At 44.5% G+C, this 22833-nt stretch overlaps 3 protein-coding genes across 5 annotated transcripts; 1 reads left to right on the top strand and 2 right to left on the bottom strand.

Moving 5' to 3' along the window:
- Positions 1-583: 583 nt before the first annotated feature.
- On the top strand, positions 584-11494 carry LOC148339756 (RNA-binding protein 38-like). Its single transcript, XM_088290319.1, has 4 exons — positions 584-992; positions 2999-3122; positions 4703-4763; positions 10556-11494. Exons 1-4 carry the CDS (start codon positions 768-770, stop codon positions 10851-10853), a joined length of 708 nt encoding a protein of 235 aa, XP_088146445.1. The 5' UTR covers positions 584-767; the 3' UTR covers positions 10854-11494.
- A 1431-nt stretch (positions 11495-12925) lies between these two features.
- On the bottom strand, positions 12926-15240 carry LOC148339755 (lens fiber major intrinsic protein-like). Its single transcript, XM_088290046.1, has 4 exons — positions 14555-15240; positions 14313-14477; positions 14164-14244; positions 12926-14092 (listed from the first exon to the last, which is right to left on the bottom strand). The coding sequence occupies exons 1-4, from the start codon at positions 14912-14914 to the stop codon at positions 13907-13909; spliced, it is 792 nt and encodes a 263-aa protein (XP_088146172.1). The 5' UTR covers positions 14915-15240; the 3' UTR covers positions 12926-13906.
- Positions 15241-18743: 3503 nt separating this feature from the next.
- On the bottom strand, positions 18744-22679 carry LOC148339754 (aquaporin-4). 3 transcript variants are annotated; one of them, XM_088290044.1, is made up of 6 exons: positions 22492-22679; positions 22067-22261; positions 21816-21977; positions 20791-20955; positions 20273-20353; positions 18744-19688 (listed from the first exon to the last, which is right to left on the bottom strand). In XM_088290044.1, exons 1-6 carry the CDS (start codon positions 22504-22506, stop codon positions 19473-19475), a joined length of 834 nt encoding a protein of 277 aa, XP_088146170.1. In that variant the 5' UTR covers positions 22507-22679; the 3' UTR covers positions 18744-19472. The 3 variants fall into 3 exon arrangements, with proteins under 3 accessions (XP_088146170.1, XP_088146171.1, XP_088146169.1); XM_088290045.1 differs by having other exon boundaries at positions 22067-22258; XM_088290043.1 differs by having other exon boundaries at positions 22067-22250; positions 22492-22606.
- Between the last annotated feature and the right edge of the window lie 154 nt (positions 22680-22833).

The raw sequence follows: 22833 nt of genomic DNA, 5'->3' as shown, positions 1-22833 counted from the left end.
TTTGCTGTTCAATTTGACATAATGTGTCCAAAAATGGGGATTCAGTACAATTGCAGTTGTCCCCCGCTATTCGTGGAAGATATGTTCCGCTAATCTGCAAATAAATGACCCCTAGTTTAATTTATTTTATTACCCAAAAAAATCATTGAAAAAATAGTGATAAACCACAAGTATGTGTTTTCCACGAAAACGAGTTGAAAGTAAATTAAACAAATGTGTTAAATACGATCCACATTTAACTTCTGGTGACAAACACATCCTACAGTTTAAACGTTAATAACAATTTTAGTTATACATTTTGTGTATTCATTTATGCAATGCTGGCACTTTCAGTCCCCCATACATTTCAGTGTCTGTACTTTTTTTTATTTTTCGAAGCCAAGAAAGTTAAATCAATACTTCTACTTTTACCAGAATTGTGGGGCCTGCCCATATTGCTCCGAAAGTAAAGTGTTGTGCGTACTCGTGACACTTTACTGGTGGACTAATTGATGGCACGCGGGGCGGGCAAACATCAAAGACACGCACGGCTCGTCCATTGGACTGCACGTGCACACGAACCCTCCTCCCCTTCCCTCCTCACTCGCTCAAACCGAAATGTTTCTTATTTTCCCCCCCACTTGTCATCCGAAGCGACGTATGTTCGTGTGTTTGAAAACATGCCTCCATTAGTGTAACCTCTCATTGTTGTCGGTGCGGTTTTTTTTTTCTCTTCCCGATCTCTTTTTTTTTTTCTTTTCTTTTTTTGGGCCGTTTATTCCCTACGAATGAGTTCCCCGCTGTTCTTCGGGCATCTATTTGGGGTTCCCGTGGATACAATGAATCCCGGTGCCGTGGATAAAGACACGACTTACACGAAGATTTTTGTCGGCGGTTTGCCGTACCACTCCGACGACGCCTCACTTTTGAAATATTTTGAGACTTTTGGGGACGTGGTTGAGGCGGTGGTGATCACGGATAAACACACGGGCAAGTCTCGAGGATATGGCTTCGTAAGTACTACTTTATTACTCTGGAAATGAGTCTTTTGGACTTGGTCTTCTTTGGTGCCTTGAATGTTTATTACGACTTCCATAGTCGCATGCTTAAAAAGAGTCAGGTTAAATTTTGAGTAAGTGTGTCGTTAATTCTGCTTTCTACCTTTGATGTTTGCCGACCTGAGCTTCAGAATCCTCCATCATGCATGACATCACCCGAGATGTCATGCATGATGAAGGTTCTGAAACATAACCAGCACCCTCAATTTGATGAGGTTCAAGTGTCAGTTTATACTACATTCACTTTAACACATAAAAGCAAAGCGAATGAAATACACTTTAACTGAAGTGGGGCGAAAATAGAGCAACTAAGGTACTGTAATGCCCTTGCAAGTAGCCAAAGAGCACCACGGTGGCCACTTGGAGCTGACCAAAGAAATAAATAAATAAAAAATAAAAATAGGACACTCACAGGGAACTGCTGTAGCCTGCAGCTCACAGCCAAACGCTCACTTGCAGACTAACTCGCCAGCCTAACTCCCATATTCTGAAATCATCCACAAGGTCATGACCCTTACAAGTACTTATTCAACACTTTTACATATACAATTCCTTGTAAAGTGTTTTATTTTTTGCATTCAAAAATTGTGTTTTCTTTATTTGGGCAGCATTTAAATTAAATGGGGGGCGGTGACTTGACATACAAATAAATTGAGTAACGAGTTTATACACAGAATTAATTAACTTTATTAAAGAAATATTGTTGTTTCGTCTTTCGTGAAATTAAACAGTCAAGTAAATCTGGCTATTTTCAAAATTGCGTCTATGAGGGAGCTTTTATGGACTTTCATCATTCTGTTACGAAAATGTGTTGCTAAAAATTTTCAGTCGATAGAAAGTGGCAAAATGGCCGCCCTCTGAGATGGATTTTGTATCTTAATTCGTATTTCAGAAACATAATATTAATCAAAATGCCATTTTTAGAATAGTGACGCCGCATAGAAAATGTTATTACAAATATTTTTGGGGAGTTGTCCTCTTTAAATGAAGTTTGTGTTTGCTGTGGTGCAAGTATAATGAAAGGGCCTGCTGATTGGGGGGGAGGGGCAATGAAATAATAAGCACACAACAGGAAATAAATCCCTTAAGACTCTCGATTACAGATTTTTTGCAAGCTGCCTCAATTATCATATTTGTTGAATTCGTTGTCAGATAACACCGTTTGGCCGTATATACGATTGCCTGGCGTACCCTGCCTCTCCCCCAAAGTCAGCTGCGATCATGTCAAAGATTGCATTTTTGTGCTGGTAATTGCTCACAATACTGGCCTTAAGTTGTAGGTTTCCCAACCATTTCTCTAGCCCTTTGGTGGAAATGTAGCTTTACTTTCATTTTGACTGCACCCATTGCCAGTGTACTGTGTGTGTTCGTGTGAGATTTCCACCTAGCCACAGCGTGCTCATTTCATCCTTTGTTATCCCCGGCAGATTTCAAATCGACCTTCACCGTTTGCAGAGAAGTTTCGCATTGAGCATCTATTTGCGCTTGCGTGTCTTGATCTTGAGCTCAAAACAGTCAAAGCTCCCCTTCCTACGCTATCTGCCCACTCCTCAAATTCACTCCCTCAAGGTAGATTCCAGTTGCTCATCCCAAGCCGGAAAAAAAAACCTCCCACATACTGTGACAACCTACGCTAACGTAACATGGCGCTGAAGCTCTGCTGGAAGGAACTTAATGCACATCTTCCTCCTCATATACTATATTTTTGTGAACCATAGACAGACAAGGACATCAGCTTCCTGTGGGCCGCCCATGGAAGAGCCTGTCCTAAAACTAAAACTAATAAAAACTAAACTAAAATAAAGCATTAAAAAAAAAAAAAAAAAATGAAGTTAGCAAACTTGTTATAAAAACTTTTTAGAAGTAACAAACTATAATGAACAATCTCAAACTATTATAAGCCTGGCGTACGCACGTTAAGCTGCTTTTTGGAGTTGACCCGCGAGATGTTGTGTCAACAGGTGACCATGGTGGACGGCGCAGCCGCAGAGCAGGCATGCAAGGATGCAAACCCCATCATCGACGGCAGGAAGGCCAACGTCAACTTGGCGTACTTGGGAGCCAGGCCACGCGGCTCGCATTCAAGTGAGTGTGTTTTCCAGCCACTCAAGCTTTGCACGCTTTCTTTCTGTCTGTCGCCACTCAATCCTGTCACAAAAACTACATCAACATGCCTGTGCATTGGGATTTCTCTGGAAATTGCTGTTCTAATTTAATGTTTAGCTGTATGTTAATGACAACCCTTCGATGTTTCATATATGTACAGGTACTTAAACCCAGCTTCACCCGTTAAGTACCAGGGTTAAAATAGTTTTGTTTTGTTTTTTTCATTATAGTCAGTTTTTATTTTGTTAGCTTTTATTTTTGTTTCATTTTTATCAGTTTCATTATTAATTTTAATATATATATATATATATATATATATATATATATATATATATATATACATATATATACACAATGCAAGATTGGAAAAAAAACAAAAGTAAAGAGAAATTGATTAGTAAAGTAAAGCACAATTCTCAAACAACTTTTTGACCTTCCTTCTGTACGGTTGAGCAGCAATCCCGAAATTAATACATTAAAAATGGACCCGAAAGCTCGCTTGATGAAAACTACTGACATTTTTTTACTATAGTTATGGTTAGTTCTCTTTTTTTTGTATTATATTCATCGAAAAATGTGTGTTAAAGTTTGGTTTTAGTTACGTTTTATTAACCACAATAATCTGATTAACCTTATTAAGTACCCCGCCCCACTCTCAACGTCAGCTGGGGTAGTCCCCAGCTCACCTGCGACTCGAGTGACAATAAGCAATAAAGAAAACGGATGGTGTTATAAAGTCTTATTATATGAATAATTAAAAAGAGAATGGACGAATTATTGCACCGGAAATTTCTGTTTCCTTTCAGTCGTGTTACTGTGGTGAGCAATTTAACACAAATAAAACGTATGCGTCAGTTTTCATTTGGTTGTGGACTTTTAGGATAAAATCAAAAGAAGACATTCCTCCATGTGTTGGTCTAAAATATTCCGCGCCACCATTCATCCAGTCTTTGTTGTCCGTCCGTTTTCCACTTGGATTCATGCACAGCTTGCGTGCCGCCGGGCATTTTCAGTGTGAACCACCAGAGCACATGCTTTGTGTTTTCCAAACAACATCCTGCTGCACACCAAACCTTGACAGCCCCCCCTTTGGAGCTTTCCAGTAAAAACACAGTTGCGTGTAGGTGCGTTTGACTAACAGCCAACTACCACTGAGTGTGTGTCCTCGTCGACTGGCCGGCACTCTGACGCATTTAAGCGTTCTGCTGATGCGAGATGGCAGGGCTTGGTATTATTTGTGTGTGAGTGCAGCGAGATGGGAATAAATAAGACCTCTTTGTGATTTCTATATACTGTACGTTTGAATAAATGAGATGGCGAAGTCGTAGGGAACACGAGCCATAACAGAGGGAGTGGAGGAATGAAGAGATGGATGAATTTCCCCCGCCTTACTCAGCTCCAGCTCATTCCTGATGAACCTTGAAGGCAGCGAGGTCACAGACGTTGCATGTCAAGGGACTGGCAGTCAGTCAGCAAAATCCTTGTATACACGCTTGCATCGGAACAAGCACGATGCCATACAAGGCTCCTTGACTCATCACTGCCAATCTTTTCTGCAGATCTCTCTGCAGCGGTTCCAGTCCAACAAGGCCATCCTGTATGGGCTCAAAGGCACTACGGGTAAGGCTGAGCGCAATCGATATTTCTATTTGTGATGTTGACTTTCTCTTCCGCTGGTCTATTGAACACACGAGACGCTCGGTTCTGGATTTCACTCATGGTTGACTTGGGCTTCATTGAGGCAGCAAGCCACTTAGTCAAACTTGCGTGCACACATACACACGCACAAATGGAAACATGCAAGCACGTGCATGCTCACACTCACACGCAGCTGCTGTCATCTAATCACACTCTTGTATGCGGCGATTTTTGGATCACTAAAGCACATCTTAGGTCAGGGGTGGGCAAATATTTTGATTGGCGGGCCACAATGGGTTCTAAAATTTGACAGAGGGGCCGGACCAAGAGGAGATGGATGGAGTGTTTTGGTAACCTCACCTCATCGGAGATAAAAAAAAAAAAATACATTTAATTTTAAATCAAAGTGAACAAAAGCACTATAACAATATATATATTTTTGAAAAACCACAGTATTTAGAAAATAAAACATGAACAAGGTTTATTCATTTAATTTGTTTCAAGTTCGGCGGGCCGGATTAAAACGTTTAACGGGCCGCCTGTGGCCCCCGGGCCGTAGTTTGCCCACACCTGTTTTAGGTTATGCTCACAGTGCAGCTCAATTTCTCCATCTGCGATGCATCAAATCTTTCCATGAAGCGTGAACGGTACAATTCCGATTTCTTTTCATGTCCAACCTGGGCCTCTTTCGTATATGGATAAAAACGGGATATGTATGCAATGCACCTGCAGTATTTGACTTTTGTGGAGATTGTCGTAATTCAGCCGCGCGTAAACGGAACATTTATTACGCGTGACAATGACATAACATCATCTTAAGGCGACATTTCCCTGAAACGAGGAGATCAAAAAGTGTCACCTCGTTTCGCCAAAATATTTCTCCCTCGCCCTTACACTTTGGATCATATTTACTTCCGTAAACATTGCTACAAGATGACGTCTTTTGTGCGCATGCGTCACATCGCGGATGCGTTGCTTTCATAGTTGAAGCTGCATTTGGTTTTGGGATGAGAAGGACATAAAAAAAATCCAGAGTATCACGCTCTTCATTGTGAGTGTGCCTTTATTTGGATCCACTCTTTATCTCTCTCGAACAAAAATAGAGATTGTGGGGAACAACTACATTCCACATATATAGTCTACATGGGTTGGAAATTGGGAGGAATAAGCCATTTTTAAATGATTGTGTCTCATATCTCCTCTCACAAGAACAATGAATATATGTGCAAAACTATTTGACTACCTCTACCTCGAGCTTGGTCTGTGTCTTGCTGTCGCTTTGAGGAAGGTGACCACCTCACACAGACTCAGACTGAGTGCCCTGTTTTTGTGTCCACAGCAAGTCTGGCACAAAAGTGCAGTATAACTGCGCACATGGCTGCAGTTTTCTTTCTTTTGGTATTTTTGTTGATGATCACAGTTAGAAACGGGCATTTACGCCGTTGTGGGTGTGAACACAGCCGACTTGTTTCCCGGCGTTTTTCTTCGTTTTGGCTCCCCTCATTCTTTTTAAATTTAGCGCAGAAGGCAAGGTGCACGGTCTACATATCGAATAGACTCCCTGTAGTCGCAAAGTACTGTATGTTTTAAAGGAACTGCAAGTCGTTCACTATTTGTAGATGATGTTATGTTGGCCACTGTGAGGTGAGCACTTGGAGACTGCCTTTCATCTACAATAGGAGGTGGAAGGCGGCGTCTTTGTGTGACGTCTGGCGTGTGGGGTAGTTGTTGTATTGTGTCCGCTGTCAGCGGCCATGTCGACCGACCATCAGGCTTGCTGTGTAGCGGGCTTCGGGCTGAACTGTCACTGTGTGACAGAAGTTCAGCCTCCACATCCAAAAGGAGACACTAATGACTGAGCGAAACAAAAAGGATGATTCATTGACAGAGACGTCTTGTTGTGCAAGCTAAGAACTGATGAGCACAACGATATGATGACTTGACATTGTTTCATGTTGCTCTGGTGTTGACACAGACCAGTGCCACGGCTGTTACATTGTAAAATTGTGCATTTTCACTTTGAATTATAGCTAAAGGCATCGGTTTCTTGCTTGAAATGCAAGATCATCATTTTATTTTAGAACATACGTGTCAGATTCTTCGACATGCCCAGCTCTCATCCCGAGGCTACAAAAAGTCCATTAAAAACCTCAATTGCTCCGAGTGCTATTAATATTGCAGTCCTCAATTTCTGAATGACCGATGAGGGAGCTCACGCTCACGCTGACGCTGACCCAGATGAATCCATGCATGAGTGACGATGGATTGATCGAAAGTCTCCCACAGCGAAGAAGGACATTCTCTTCCATGAGCGAGTCGGCCGTTTTCTAAATCTCAGTTGCATCTTAGACACCTCATATTGAAACAAAGAGGAAAGTACACGCACGTATCCTCTCCCAAAATGGCAGCTCACTCACATGCACGCAAACAGGGGCTGGGTTTTTGTTTTTCGTGTACAGTACCAATTTAAAAACTGGATGTGTGTGTGTGTTAGAGTTGTGCAATATACTACTACTTTATAACATTGTTATCTCTGTTGTAGCATCTGAGACCATAACACAACTGTCGCCTCTGCTTGTGCCTGCCTCTCCGGGCATGACCAATCAATCCACGCTCAATCCAACTCTCACGCTTGTGTAACAGAACCTGAAGGCAACATTACATACCTGTATAATAAAATAGGGGTGAAACAAGTCATAGAGTAATTTCAGTGTCTCGATTCAATAAAATAAAATAAAAAAAAAAATCAAGAAAAAAACTCAAAATGCGCCAGGATTTGTTTCTGGCTCATTAATTTGGTGTGCACCATCAGGAAGACAAGTCAAGCTACCCACTTGAGCTGTCAACGCAGCGAGAAGGCCAACCTCTCAGTCAACCTTACCTTACTAAATAACACGTGCACATAAATGCCTGTGTCTGCTACTAATTTCAAGTTGTTCTTTGCAGCGCGTGGCGACATGGCAACTCACGAAATGTTGCCACAGCAATGTTTATTTAAAGATCGTTAGCTGGCTAATTTACTATGCGCTTACATTTTATGATGGTCTTATATGTCTCCTTCTTCTTCATCTCATTCTTCTTCTTTCTTCTTCTCCACGAACGTGCGCAATGTGTCTCGTTTTATGTTGACATAATCAGCCAATGACACACACGTCGGACTACCAACTGTACTGCTTTATTCAACTTCCCCCTTGTAAGCTTGGTCACATATTATACATCTCTCAAAATGCTCAGTTTTGCTATTAATGAATGAATAGAGTATCATTTAGCTGTGTAATTTAGCGGAAATGACTAATGACTGCTTGGGTGGCAGGCATTTCAATCTATGATGTTCTAAAATCATGTTGACATTCTGTGTCAAACTAATGTGTATTGGACCTTTTCTCAATCTGAGGCCCATCGTCAAATTGAAAATTCATTTGCATGTTGACAGAACGGCAGTGTCCAACTCGAGCGTCGGCCCTCCTGTGTCTTATCCTCCCCCGAGCTCTGAGTGTGCGTTTGTTGAAAGAGGATGAGGGGTGTGTGTGTGTGTGTGTGTGTGTCTCCGCTGAGTGTGTTTGCCTCTGCCTGACTCACTCTCTTCGCATCCCTCATGCGAACTATTAAAAGCGTGACTGTCTTAAGGCATGAAGGATATATGATGGCTGATCCTTCACCTCTGAATGTCTCCCTCCTCTCCTCCTGCTCATTCCTCGCCCAAGGTGTCCCGATTGTCGCGCCCCCCCCTCCTCCCCCTCGTCTTTACTCGCTTCATCCCACGCCTCTTTTCTAGTGCTTTTTGACAAGGGGGTGTGAGTACAGAGGAAGCTGACTGCAAGGGAGTAAACCTACAGAGAGGAGGCAGAGTGCCGTCTGTGGAGGTTATTCTGCTCTCGTGGCTCTGTTAGCGTACACCCGTGCAGCTGTGCCAATTAGCCTGAGCCCTTCGCACACACGCACTCACACAATCGCAATATAACTGCACCCTGTTATTCGCGTAGTCTTCAAAGCTCAGATTTTCTGCATGTGACTTAGATGTCCTTGTGTTGGATGTGCATTTGAAAAAAAAAAAATACAAATACTGTGTGTGTATATAAATGACAGCCAGTAACGTCGCCCGGGTCGGGGAAAGGCGAGGCGCAGCGCCCTCTCGTACGATGCGGCTGTCACATTGGATCAGTCAGGCGGCGGCACGGGGCCGCGAGAATGACACTGCACTTCTGCTCCAGGAGAGTCGACGCGCGGGCAAGGAGACATGAGATGCCAAGGGGGTGGGGGGGCTTCGTTTACTAAACTTGTTTGGAATTCTTGTCTTTTGTTATTTCATCTGCAACTTTTAACTTTGTACTCTCCATTCATGCTTATGTAAGCGAAGGTCAGGCAGCGGAAAAACAAAGATGATAACAGAAGAAAAACCACGGGTAGTGTCGGGAATGTAGGCCCCAGGCAGCAGTTTTCTCAGACATGTAGGTGTGCAGCAAAAGTGGCCACATCATCCATAAACAACCCAGAGGTCCGATACTCTCACTTCTTTCCAGCTCAACACCTCCTGACACCAACACCAGCCTTTAGCCCAAAATGACCTCAAGGTGCTATATTTCTGGTGTTGGAACGCGACATGCTGGCATTTGATTGGAATCAACCAGCACAAAAAGGCAATGTAACAAAGGAAGAGAAGCCTTTTAGAAGCTAGAGGGTGTGACTTTTAACATAACACATGAAGTGAAATAATTTCAAGAAGCTCCTTGGACTGACTGCTGCTATGTTAGAGTGTGTGTGTGTGTGTGTGTGTGTGTGTGTGTGTGTGTGTATGTGTTGTGTATACAGCTGAATGGGCCAATTTGTTGTGTGCACAACTGCCCACCCATTGTCAGGTGGAAGTGTGTTTAGGGGTAAGCAGCAGCACTCCTCAACAGTTTGCTGCAAAAGGTTAGCATCAGGTTAATGATGTAATGCCGCTGGAGCTTTTCAGAGGTGTGTTAAAATTCTGCCGTGTTGTGATGCTTTGGCTTCTACTGCTGGTCGTAAGCGAGGCGTTTCAGGTTAAGTGGCAAATCTCAGGCAAAGGCACCGTTCAATTCAAGGTTATAGCGATCATTAGCGGTGTAGCTTGACATGCTAACCGATGAATGAAATTAGGTGCTGACTCTTGTTGTGACACGAGGTAAAATCACCGATTAGCTCGGGTCGGGGTCGCCCTGTGGAGATGGCTGTATTTATTGCGCTTCATCCCTTTGCTCAAATTAAATGCAATTTCAGATGCTTAGTTTGGCTCTCAATTGCTTCTTCGCTTCTGAGTCTCGCTCTGTCTCTCTCGCATGCTCTCAGTAGAACTCTCAGGTAAAGGGCCAGTACACGCAACAGCATTACAAGATTTTATTCTGCTCCAAGTGCAAGTATTTCAACTCTATACACGCGGAACTCGACCTGGTTAGGGACGATTAAAGGGACGGATGAAAACTGACTTCCATCCTTGTTTATAGTACGTCCTTTAAAAAAAAAAAAACGCATCGTCCTCAGTCCCAAAAATGCATGTCCCAGGCGGACCTTTCCGTCCGTCCCTGGGACAAAATGCCCATCCCTGCCGATTGAGAAATTTATTATTTACGTTTGTTGGTCCCGAACCAAGCAGATCTGGGAGGAAAAATCACTCTTAACACACCCCACATCACATGATCATTGCACCGGATAATCTTTCTTTTGTTTTTCCCCAATATGTTTGGAAACACCCCTTTTTGTTTCCATGTATTAAATGAACCATCATCCAACCTGTGTCCGTTCTGTCCCACCAGGCTGGCTCATCCTTACATCTACCCTCCGGCGGCATTCCTGCAGCCCAGCCTGCTGCTGCAGTCCAACATCGCCCACCCCTGCCTCACTCCCTCGGGATTGGAGCACTACCCCTACAGCCCGTCGCCACTGCCCTACCTCAGCTACAACTTCTCACCTGCAATGCCAACGCACGCTCTGGTCACCTCTCAGACTCTGCCCACGCCCACCCATTCGCCTCTGCCCATGTTCTCCACCTTGCCCGCCGCACCACAGGTTACGATCCCTAACCTTGTGCACCAGCAGCACCGCGCTCAGTGAGCAGCCCCGGTAATCAGTCAGTACAATGTGGCATCGTTATCTTGAGTGTGATGTCATAAAAAAAAAAAAAAGGGCTTAAAGCACTCCTGACTTTTTGTATGTTTGTTGTAGTAGTTCATAAAAATGTTCTTGCTACTGTTTCTTCATACTACCTGAATGTTCGTACTGTATAAGTGAAGGACTTAAAAAAAGGGCCCAGACGATGGCCACCAGATGACTCTTTGGAGAAGACATAAAAGAGGCAGCACAATGAAAAGTGTTTGTTTGAAATTTTGCTGCAGCAATCTTTTTTTTTTTTAATTGAAGGTTATCTATCAGGGTGGCTTTCTACATCCCATTTTGAACATTTTATTGTCTTTATTTTAGCTGCTTATATTGACGGAATTCCCTGACTTCAGGTGATATCTCAGTTCTTATGTTAAATAAGTTTGGGCATGACAGCATTGGATTTATGGTCCTTTTTGAGGGGAGGATTTTGAAATTAGCTACAGTTGGAGTGAGAGAGTTGTTGTTTTTGGTTCCAGAGCTGTTGCTACTTTTGTACATGGTGCATTTTGATCATGTTAGATTTAAAAAAAAAAAAGAGCGGAGTATCAGAGGTTCTCTTGCAGCTCATTGTCCAAATCAGAGTTGTCTCTTTTTTTTTTTTTTTTTTTTTTTATCGCCAGCTGTAGAATCAGACTCGTTCTTGAGTGTAGCTGGATGTGCACCCCTTGTTTATATGGAACCATCTTTGTTATTTAAAAAAAAAAGAGCGCCATATGTAACCTTTAGTCAAAATATGCAAAAATAAAAGCAATGTTTCCTATTTAGGCTTGGGTTTTGTTTGTTCTTTAGTGTAAGTTATTGAGGTCAGTATCAGCGCGGAATGATGGTTGCATGAGCCCGAGGAAGCATACGTGAGTCATTGAAGACATTTCTTTTCGAGAAGTACGCTAATGGATTCAAGTGTATGGAGGTAAAGGTCAGATTTTAAACCAGATGAAATATGAAAACATTGGAATGGGAAAACCGTGCAATCAGATGTGAGGCCATTTTTTTGCCAATTTGCAGGCATTGCAGGTAATTGGTGTGCTCAGATGATGCTTTCAAGACACGTTTTTGTGCATGACTCCTACAAATCCTTTGTATTGTTTTCTTTATTTGAAATGTTGATGCCTTGGTAAATTGTAGGCAGCCTGGTAGTAAATTGCACGTCTGGCACACAATTGTGAAATTTGGGATTCGAATCTCCTTCCTTTGTGGGGGTTTGCATGTTCTCCCGTCTGTGCTTGTGTGTGTGTTCTCCGTTACTCTGGCTTCCGCTCAAATTCGAAAAAAAAATCTATGTAAGGTTCACTGACGACTTTAAATTGTCAATTTGAGTGTGAATAGTTTGAATGTCACATGCCAGGGGCTTTTTCCTCCAAGGGGCAGTTTTAAATACACAAACAAAAATGCACACGTGCGCAAACACACGCGCAGAGACATCCTGTTGTCAAAATGGCTTCTCTGGAATTACTTATTTGGGGAATTTATTAATTTAATTGTCCTAATCTAATGCCACGCTACGTCATCACAGCATTTCAAGTCAGCTTGTGCTCAACTCATGACAATGACGCAACCCAAATCTTTTTCTCAGCTGTCAGCATTTCACGTCACCTCTAAAAGTTTTTGTACCGTTTTTATGTCGAAGCACAGTCGTGGAGAATGTCCTGATGCGAGGTGCACGTGTTCGCATTACGAATGTCACTTTTTTTCTGAGATGTTAATGTTTTAGGATTCTGTGAAGTCTCTCCGGGTCACACATTCAATGTTTAAATGAAGAAAATACTTGTGTTAGTGCTCTCATATTTTAATATTTTGGTACATTTTTTTTTATCGTGACATCACTTGCCTTTAAATGCAGCCTCTGAAGATGCAAGCGTGCAGTTTCAGTATAGCATAATGTTAAAGGATTGAGATATTCTCTTTCGCCACCTTCTGGCCACAAGTGTTTATTGCAACACATTAAAAGCTGTTTAACTCTAAAAGGGGGCGCGGGATCATCTGCCCCCGCCCCCATAAAAAAAAAAAATCATGTAATATGTGCATATTTATTAGAAGTGAAAGTTTATTGAAACACGTCTGTAATCCCAGTTAGGATCAAATAATAACAAAAGACTCAATGAAAAGCTGGCACCGTTGGTCTGTAGTGAACAGACCCCCTCCAATTCTTCCAATCCTCGCATTGTACATTTTATTTTGTGCTGGTTAAGATGGGAGAATGCATATGGATGGGTTTATGTAAAAAGTGGATATCATCACAAATATCACAGTGTGGTGAAGAGTCGTGTGTCATGTCTTAAAACCGGGTTACAAAAGTGAATATTGGTACAAAATCAGTCGAGCTGCAATGAAAATGAGAAGAAAAGAGGTACTGTATCGGCAATCTTCATCTCTCACACGCTAGCACGCACACACACATGCACACTTGCAAAGACACTCGCATGTACAAGCGGGCGCACACGCACATTCACTCTCACACAACAATTCTCACACACACACACAGATAAAATGTAGCCATTTGTAAAATGAAAAATCATGTTGAACTGTAATCATACATCACCGTCTTGTGTCTGAATTGCAGAAAACAAAAGAAAGCGGGGGGGAAAAAACTACACTGAAGATTATGTGAGATGCATGTAGGAAACCACGCCCATTTTTGCAGGTCTAAATTGGAAAGAAGCACAAACCCAGAGTGTTGCCCACCCACACGCTCTGCTGCACCACCACCTGCGCTGTGATCTGTCATCCCACATCCTAGCCCGAGCACCCTCCCACCACCCATAACAACACAACAACATCCTCCCAGTTTGCATCTTCCTCTCTATCGCAGAAGCAGTCCTGAGTGACAAGAGGCAAGCAGGCCTGCCTTTTATCACAAACACAAAAGTCCACTTCTGCATACAGAGTAAGGAGTTGGAAGGCGAGACCTGACTGTCGTCTTGGTATTTTTCATGTTGGAGGAGGGCCCTTGTCCCACATTTCTCAGCCCCAGGTGGGTCAACAGGTGCCGGGGGGTGGAGTCGGGTTTACAAGGCTTGCGTCTTGAGCTCAATTGGCTCCCCGCGGGTGTCCTGCTGGGTCTCCCTCTCCGGGGGTCGACTGCCCTTCAATGTGGCCAAGCGCTCGGACAGACCCCGCATACGAGGGAACAGAATGAAATCGTACAGGAGTGCACCCATGGCACCACCGATTATGGGTCCCACCCAGTAGACCTGCAACAACACGGATGGGTATGTATTAGAACACGGTTGTGCGTCAGTATCGGAGGACGCAATGATGTTACCCAATGATTGACGAAGTTTCTGAACAGGACCGCTGGAGCGAAGGACCTGGCGGGGTTCATGCCGGCGCCTGTGTAGTACATCTGAAACACAAAGCAGACCAGGTGTCACATTCGCACAAGCTTCTCGTCTCCACGTTTCCTCGTCTCACCCCCATGAGATGCCCGATGGTGATGGAGAAGCCGATCGAGAGGGCGGCGGACCCCAGGCGACCGTTTCTCCTCTCATCGGTCACAGCGAAGATGCACACCACGAGCTGCATGGTAAGGAACACCTCCACAGTGGTGGCCATCCCCAGACTGACGCCAGGTTGCAGCTGCGGATTTTTTTTTCATTATCTACCTGCTCTTCAAATGCAATTAGTCAACTGAAACCTCCTCTGTGACTTCTTACCGTGTTCATTGCCAGGTTGCCCCTCATGTTGCCAGGCGTGACCCCGTACAGAACAGCAGCGCCAGCCACAGCGCCAAGGCACTGGGCGATAATGTAGAAAAAAGCACGGAAAAGAGACAGCTGGGCCCCGACCAGGTAGGCGAAGGTAACGGCGGGGTTAATATGACCGCCGCTGATGTGGCCAATGGACTGGATGAGGGTGGCGGCTGCCAAACCGAAGCACAAGGCCACATGAAGGATGTGATGAGGCCCGGTGGTCCAGCGCAGGGCGGCACCCAGACCAAAAAATACGAAGAACATGGTCCCGAAGAACTCTGCGAAGACCGCCCGCCAAAAACTCATGGACCGGAACTCCCACATGGTCGCTTTTTAGCAGAAGAAACCAACTCTTGGGCAGCAATCAAAAAAAAAAAAAGATTCAACCTTTAGAGTCCTCTGAAAGTCAGCTTTGACCAAAATTGAGAATATCCACCGGTGGGATCTTCAGCACGTCGTGTGACCTTGCTGTGCTCGTTTGCCACCTGTGTCCACCTGTTTCAAAGACATAGGTGTCGGCTGCGGGGGAGTGTGGGTCAACGAATCTCAGGTGGGATCAGGAAAAGGTGGTCATCGACTCGAAAGATGCGTTGAGAGAGATCGAGAGATCGACCGGTACAGTGTCCGGTAAACCTTGAGCCTCTCTGACAGAGCGGAGAGGGCCAGACAGGGGCTTTATAATACACCCTCCGGGGGCCCCAAATGACGCCACAATCCCCCCACACCCCACGTAGGGCCGAGGGAGGGAGGAGAGAGGCAACCATGGACATCTCAAATCAAACAAATGTAACCTTTCAGCTCCTTTACATATAACGATCAAAAGAGGCCCGTTGAAAGCGGTAGAATGAGAATGAGCGCAAACACTTTCTCAAGTTAACGAAAAGTGCTTCTTTTATTCAAAGCTGCAAGACACCACAAGGAACAATCTTAGCGGAGAGCAGCTGGAGCCCGCAGGTAGAAGGTGTCTTCTGAGGGACCGGGGCGGGGGGGCATATGTCATTAGTTGGCATATCATAACTGTGACAATCCAGGGACACGAATGCTGACGGACACACACACACACACACACAGATAATACAGTTGAGGCCCCGGATGGAAGAGCCCAAAGCTAACAGTGGTGAAGTGAACCATAGAGTGAAAGGCCTGACCCTGTCAAAGCATTGTGCGGACCACGCGTAAGGGTTATGAACACTCACGGGCAAGACACAAACATAAATCCAAGTCCTACATTTGCCCGGTTCAACACTGATCGTCAAACATTCTAAATGCGACAGTTAAAGGTGTCGCCGCTCTGTTTTGGGATTGGCAGACAAACAAAGTGACTCTGAAGAACACGAAGAGAAACGTGTTTGGAAGTGAGGAAAAAGGGTGTGATTGTAGAATATAGATAACAATTATTCACAAAACGGTGAATAGCAGAGCCGTGAAGGTTCTATGGGCGAGTCAGAGGTGCACTGGGGATGCAGAGGGTGCACGACGGGGTTACTGAGCAGTCCAGAGCCCTCTTTCTGTTGGAGGGAGGTGGGAGGGGAGAGTGAATGCAGATTGCTGAGCTTGCCGTTACATGTTGGAAAGAAGACACACAATGTAAAATGCTGGCAGCGATGCAGTGGTTACAGCTTTTGTGCACATTGTGTGGGTGTGTAGATTAGTTTACTGTAGATCAAACTTGTTTTGTGGACGCTACTCATTAGGACCTGCCAATACAACAAGCTATAATGTCTCAAAACTCAACACAACTCATCTCAACTTTATTTTTAGAGCTCTTTAAAATCAAACACTGGCCAAACTCGATTTCTAACCCTAAGGCTAACCCTAAAACCTAACACTACCCAAAAGCCTAAACTCCAAATCTCGACCGTAGAGTGCGGGCCAGCTGTGATGGTCAAGTGGTTGATGACATGACTTGGTGAGCACGCGACCCCCGTTCGATTCATACACAAAGTGATTTTTTTTTTATAGAGCTTCTAACCTAACCCAAACTTGAACCACTAAAGCCCAACCCTAACCCAAACCCTAATTCGAACCAAAACCCGAACTCTAACCCTACCCCTAACCCTAAAACCTGACTTAACACTACCCTTAAACCTAAACTCTGAATCTGGTCACTAGTTTGTTAATCAGCTGTGATGGTTGAATGGTTAATGACCTCGCGTGGTGTGCAGGCGACACTGGTTCAAATCTTATATTATTGGTGTTTTCATACACCTCCTAACCTAAACCCTAACTCTTAGCCTAACCCTATCCCCTTAATCCGAACCCTAACCCGAAACCCTAACCCTAACCCCCTAACACTGACCCTAAACCCGAACCCGAGCCCTAACTCTATCCCTCACCCTAACTACAACACTAACCCTAACTCCGAAACCCTAACCCGAACCCTAACGCTAACCCTTAACCCCTTACCCTAACCCCGAACCCCGAACCCTTACCCTAACTCCAACCCCAACTCCAACCCTAACCCTAACCCTAACCCTAACCCTAACCCTAACCCTAACCCTAACCCTAACCCTAACCCTAACCCTAACCCTAACCCTAACCCTAACCCTAACCCTAACCCTAACCCTAACCCTAACCCTAACCCTAACCCTACCCTAACCCTAACACTGACCCTAAACCCGAACCCGAGCCCTAACTCTATCCCTCACCCTAACTATAACACTAACCCTAACCCCGAAACCCTAACTCGAACCCTAACGCTAACCCTTAACCCCTTACCCTAACCCCGAACCCTTACCCTAACTCCAACCCTAACCCTAACCCTAACCCTAACCCTAACCCTAATTTCCCCTAACCCTAACCCCTAACCCCTAACCCTAACCCTAACCCTAACCCTAACCCTAACACTGACCCTAAACCCGAACCCGAGCCCTAACTCTATCCCTCACCCTAACTATAACACTGACCCTAACCCCGAAACCCTAACCCGAACCCTAACGCTAACCCTTAACCCCTTACCCTAACCCCGAACCCTTACCCTAACTCCAACCCCAACCCTAACCCTAACCCTAACCCTAACCCTAACCCTAAACCCTAACCCTAACCCTAACCCTAACCCTAAACCCTAACCCTAACCCTAACCCTAACCCTAACCCTAACCCTAATCCTAACTCTAACCCTAACCCTAACCCTAACCCTAACCCTAACCCTAATTTCTCCTAACCCTAACCCTTAACCCTAATTTCCCCTAACCCTAACCCTAACCCTAACCCTAATTTCCCCGAACCCTAACGCTAACCCTTAACCCCTTACTCTAACCCCGAACCCTAACTCCAACCCCAACTCCAACCCTAACCCTAACCCTAACCCTAACCCTAACCCTAACCCTAACCCTAACCTAACCCTAACCCTAACCCTAACCCTAACCCTAACCTAACCCTAACCCTAACCCTAACCCTAACCCAAATCTAACCCTAACCCTAACCCTAACCCTAACCCTAACCCTAACCCTAACCTTAACCTTAACCTTAACCTTAACCCTAACCCTAACCCTAACCCTAACCCTAACCCTAACCCTAACCCTAACCCTAACCCTAACCCTAACCCTAACCCTAACCCTAACCCTAACCCTAACCCTAACCCTACCCTAACCCTAACCCTAACCCTAACCCTAACCCTACCCTAACCCTAACCCTAACCCTAACCCTAACCCTAACCCCTAACCCCTAACCCCTAACCCTAACCCTAACCCTAACCCTAACCCTAACCCTAACCCTAACCCTAACCCTAACCCAACCCTAACCCTAACCCTAACCCTAAGCCTAACCGTAATCCCTAACCCAACCCTAACCCTAACCCTAACCCTAACCCTAACCCTAACCCTAACCCAACCCTAACCCTAACCCTAACCCTAACCCTAACCCAACCCTAACCCTAACCCTAACCCTAACCGTAATCCCTAACCCAAACCCTACCCCTTAATCAAACTATTAACACTGATTTGTAGAAACATACCATTTGAATATGCACTAGTTTGGTTTTTATCACCGTCTTTTTAGAAGAGGGAGATGACGGGCATGCATTGAAATGAGCATTACATAACATTCTGTTCATTTATTAGGAGACTTTGATAAGCAACAATATATCCAAAACAGATTGTATTCACAATGCAAAAAAACACAACACAAACTTAAGTACACTCAAATGAATTAAAAATGTAACCACACGTGTAAAAGCTCACTACGTTGAAGATTCAACTCAAGTTCAGTGTTGGTTTAAGGTTTCATTTTCCTCTGGGTAAAGAATGCAATTCACGAGCAATGAAAAGCATTTTTTTGTGGTGGAAAAACGCCAACAGGAAAGCTAATTCAAACATGGCGCAAAGGATAATGTGTGGCGTGTAACGGGCAGTGCGAATATCGAACATTTGCGAAGCTTTGTGAAATTGGGCATAAAAGCTGTTGTAGAAATATGATACATATTTTATTTTCAACATGAAACTTATTTCATTGTTTGCCAAACACATAAGACGCATTTTCACAACACCCTGAATTACTAGTTTAGCCAAAATTTCAATTTCCAAAGATAAAGTGGGTTGACACTGGTGTGTCCCCCCCCCCTCACCCGCCAAATGTTGTCATTAATGTGCTAAGATCTGTTGGATTGTGAACAAAAGGCTCAGGCAAAGAGACAAACACTAATAGGTAGGAACTAAAAGCATCATTGAAGCTAATTAGCATTTCAAAGCCTTCCGGGCCTCAGGACGCAATACAACAACAACGAGCGTGCGGTTATTTGCGGGAAGGTTTTGATGAGCCTGCATTGTGTCGTCTAATAATTTGCAAACGCAAAAGTGACAGTTGAAAATATAACAATGTGTTCTCCCGTCTTTGCAAATATCACATTCGTTCGACAGGTATTGGCGTCTTCCCACTTGGCTCCCTCAGTTGTTGTCTTGTTTGCGGGCCTGTTTGGCTCTGGCAGCGTTCTGAGTGACCGTGGACAAGGACGAGCCAGTCATGCTGGTCGTCTCCACGATTTCAATGTCTTTGCACGTCAGACATGCCACCAGCTTCTGGCGGGAGGCGCTTTGCGCAAACAAGAACTCGTGGGACACACCGGCCAGTATTGCCCCGATGACTGGTCCGATCCAGTAAACCTGCAAGTGGATAGAAGTGAATGCCAGAAACTTTATTAGGTAGGAATAATTATAAATAAAAAATACAACAACAACAAAAATGCTCCATACTCCAGAGACAGTTGATGGGTACTGGCTGGCCAAGCAGATTGTAGCATTGTTGGGAAAAAAAAACGGCCATGGGAGTAATTTGGTAAAGCCATCCAAAAAATTCTGGTCTACTGTCCGGCATCTCAGGAGTGCACCATCAACGCTGTGAAAAGTAGGGATGGAAACCTCGAAGACCTCTTCAATTTCACTGACGAGTTTTGATGAGGAAACAGAGTCTGGGGTTTTTGACGTTGAGGTCAACCAGGATGGTTGAAGAGGTCCACCAAATAAAATTAATGATTAAAAATGTTGGTGCCTAATTTGTCATCCATTTCTGGAATGACCCTTGTAGTTTTCATTAGTGGACAACAGGGCAGAAATTCTTGTTGGTGAGATGCGTTAGATTGCTACACAACCAAGAACCGCTGCAGCCTTTTGTTGATTTCAGCAAACGGAGAGTACGTCGGATGAGCTAGGGATACGATATGACACACAATAGAACCGGGAGTCCTCACCCAATGGTTTTCCCAAAATCCTGTGATGATGGCCGGACCAAGAGAGCGAGCAGGGTTCATACTGGCACCAGAGAACCGAGCCTGTCCAGGAAACAACACGTTAGCCATCAAATTATGCTGAGTCATAGTTCATCCATCCTTCCATTTTAGCGCTTGTTCACATCGGTGAGCTGGAGTCTATCCCGGATGACACTGGACTGGTCGCCAGCCAATGACAGGACACAAACACGCTTTCACACTGACATGAGGATCTATACAGACTACAGAGTCGTGAGGAGATGGCCCTGGGGTCAAACTTTGTCTCTCAGCTGTTCTGGGAATGCCTCCCTGCAGAAAAGCTGGCGAAAAGGAAGTCTGGGCTTCCTTCTTAAAGCTACGACCCCCGCAACCCGACCTCGGATAAACCGAAAATGATGGATGGATGATTATAAACTATCATTGATAGTATATTCAATATTTTATTAGTCTACTCCCAAACACACACCCAAAAAAGGTCAAAACAGCAACAGGCTCCTCACCCCTATCATCACTCCAGCAGTGTGAGCCAGTCCAATAGCCAAATTTCCTGGTTCTAGGCTTTCCCTTCGTCGCTCAGCCTCAACTGAGAAAATTGTGAAAACCAGCTGGAAGGTGCACAAGACTTCAACGCCAAGGGCCTGCGCTGCGTTCAACTCAATGTGAACCTGAGCGGCGCCGCAATGGAGCATGTATGGAAGAAGAGGAGCAACGTTAGTATACACGGTTGTTAAATGATGCTAAAGTTGCACAAATTGAACCATTATTTCCCCGAAGCGAGCAAGTCTTGTGAGAATTCAGATCAGTGAGGAGCTTGAGATTTAATTCGACAAGTCTCTTCATCTTTTCATACTTTTCTGATTTGGGTCATTACATTAAATTACAATTTTATTTATATCGCGCAGCAGTGGGCAAACTATGGCCCGGGGGCCACATGCGGCCCCTTAAAAGTTTTAATCCGGCCTGCCAAATTTAAAGAAAATTAAATGAATAAACCTTCTTAATGTTTTATTTTCTAAATACACTACTGTTTTAAACACAGATATTTTTTCATTTTCATTCAAAATTAAATGTATTTTATTTTCTCCGATGAGGTGAGGAAACCAAAACACTCCATCCATCTACTCAAATTTTAGAACCCATTGTGGCCCACCAATCAAAATGTTGGCCCACCCCTGATACAGCGCATTTGAATAGAAGAAAAAAAAATGTAAGTTAGATGAAACAAACTATTATTTGTTTAGTTTTACTGGATAGTCGTGAACTTAATTTGTCTAGATGACTGAAATTTGCCTTTGCCTGCCCACCTCCATCTCAGATTAACACCTGCATCATCAAAGGGGGATTTTCTTTTATTTTATTTCACTTGAGTCGTCACACTTGATTCCTGTTTTTTTTCTTATATGATTGTTGAGAAATTTAAATTGCTACTAATAACATTGTCTTGTTGGTTATTTAATTGGATTCCAATTGCTAGTGCAGGGAGACGTCATATTAAGTATATAAACCAAATTTTCGAACAACAAACCTTTGTGACAAAGTAGTCTGCAGTGCTTTTGTGGGGCAAAGCCAAGTAAAGGGCCCCGGACCCCAATAAAGCCCCCAAACACTGGGCGGCAATATAAATCAGAGCCTTGAGGACGTCCAGCCTCCGTGTGGCCAGGAAGGACAACGTGACAGCAGGGTTCACCTGAGCGGAAAGAACACAAAGACGTTTACATTCATGGGTTCAAATTCATTTGAAATGAAGAGCACAAAAAAAAAGGACAACTGCGATACCTGTGCTCCGCTTATTTCCCCAAAACAGTGTCCCAGTACGACAATCACCGCACCGACTGCTACTGCTGGGTACAAGGGTCCCTCCGGGGTCTCTCCAGGGCCCGGTACGGAAGCACCCAGCACAGCGCTCACCAGAACCAGCGTGCCTATCAGCTCGGCCAACATGGCTCGCCAGAACTGACGGCTACGAAGCTCCTCGGAGAGACGACACAAAGCAGAGCTTGTGAAAACTGACGCTTGGAAAGATCAAGGATGGACATGGAGGCACACGGTAAAACTTTACATTAATGCCCCCTGAATGTTTTCCAAATTTGGAAATACTGCTCACAAATCTTTTACAAATAAAATGTATTTTATTCCAAGTAACCACTTCTTCCACACACAACGCAAACTTCAACAGCATGTCAAAAACAGAAGATGCTCACCTCATGCCACGTCATTTCACACCCACCGAGTGTCTGCCCAGCTGCGGTCAGGAGGTCGCTCAATCCTTGGGTGGCGTCCGTCCGTCTGTCGGCTAGCGAGGCGTTCAAGGTCGCCGCTCCATCCCTCGTTTGAGGCTGAGAGGTCCTCTGATGGGCGCAGCCTCCTCCCACACTACCCCCACCCTCACCTCTCTCCTTATCATAAACCTCAGTCTGGAAAGTGTGTGTGTGCGCACATTCGTCATCATGGCCCTTAAAGCGTGTGTGTGTGTGTGTGCGTTTGTTTGGAACACACGTCCAGCACACCGCGTTGGTGACCTTGAGCAATTTAATAAATCTTCA

The sequence above is a fragment of the Idiotropiscis lumnitzeri genome, chromosome 3, assembly GCF_059441095.1.
Source record: "Idiotropiscis lumnitzeri isolate Australia: NSW breed Sydney's pygmy pipehorse chromosome 3, RoL_Ilum_1.0, whole genome shotgun sequence".
Taxonomy (NCBI): Eukaryota; Metazoa; Chordata; class Actinopteri; order Syngnathiformes; family Syngnathidae; genus Idiotropiscis; species Idiotropiscis lumnitzeri.
This window is presented reverse-complemented; position numbering and strand designations above follow the sequence as displayed.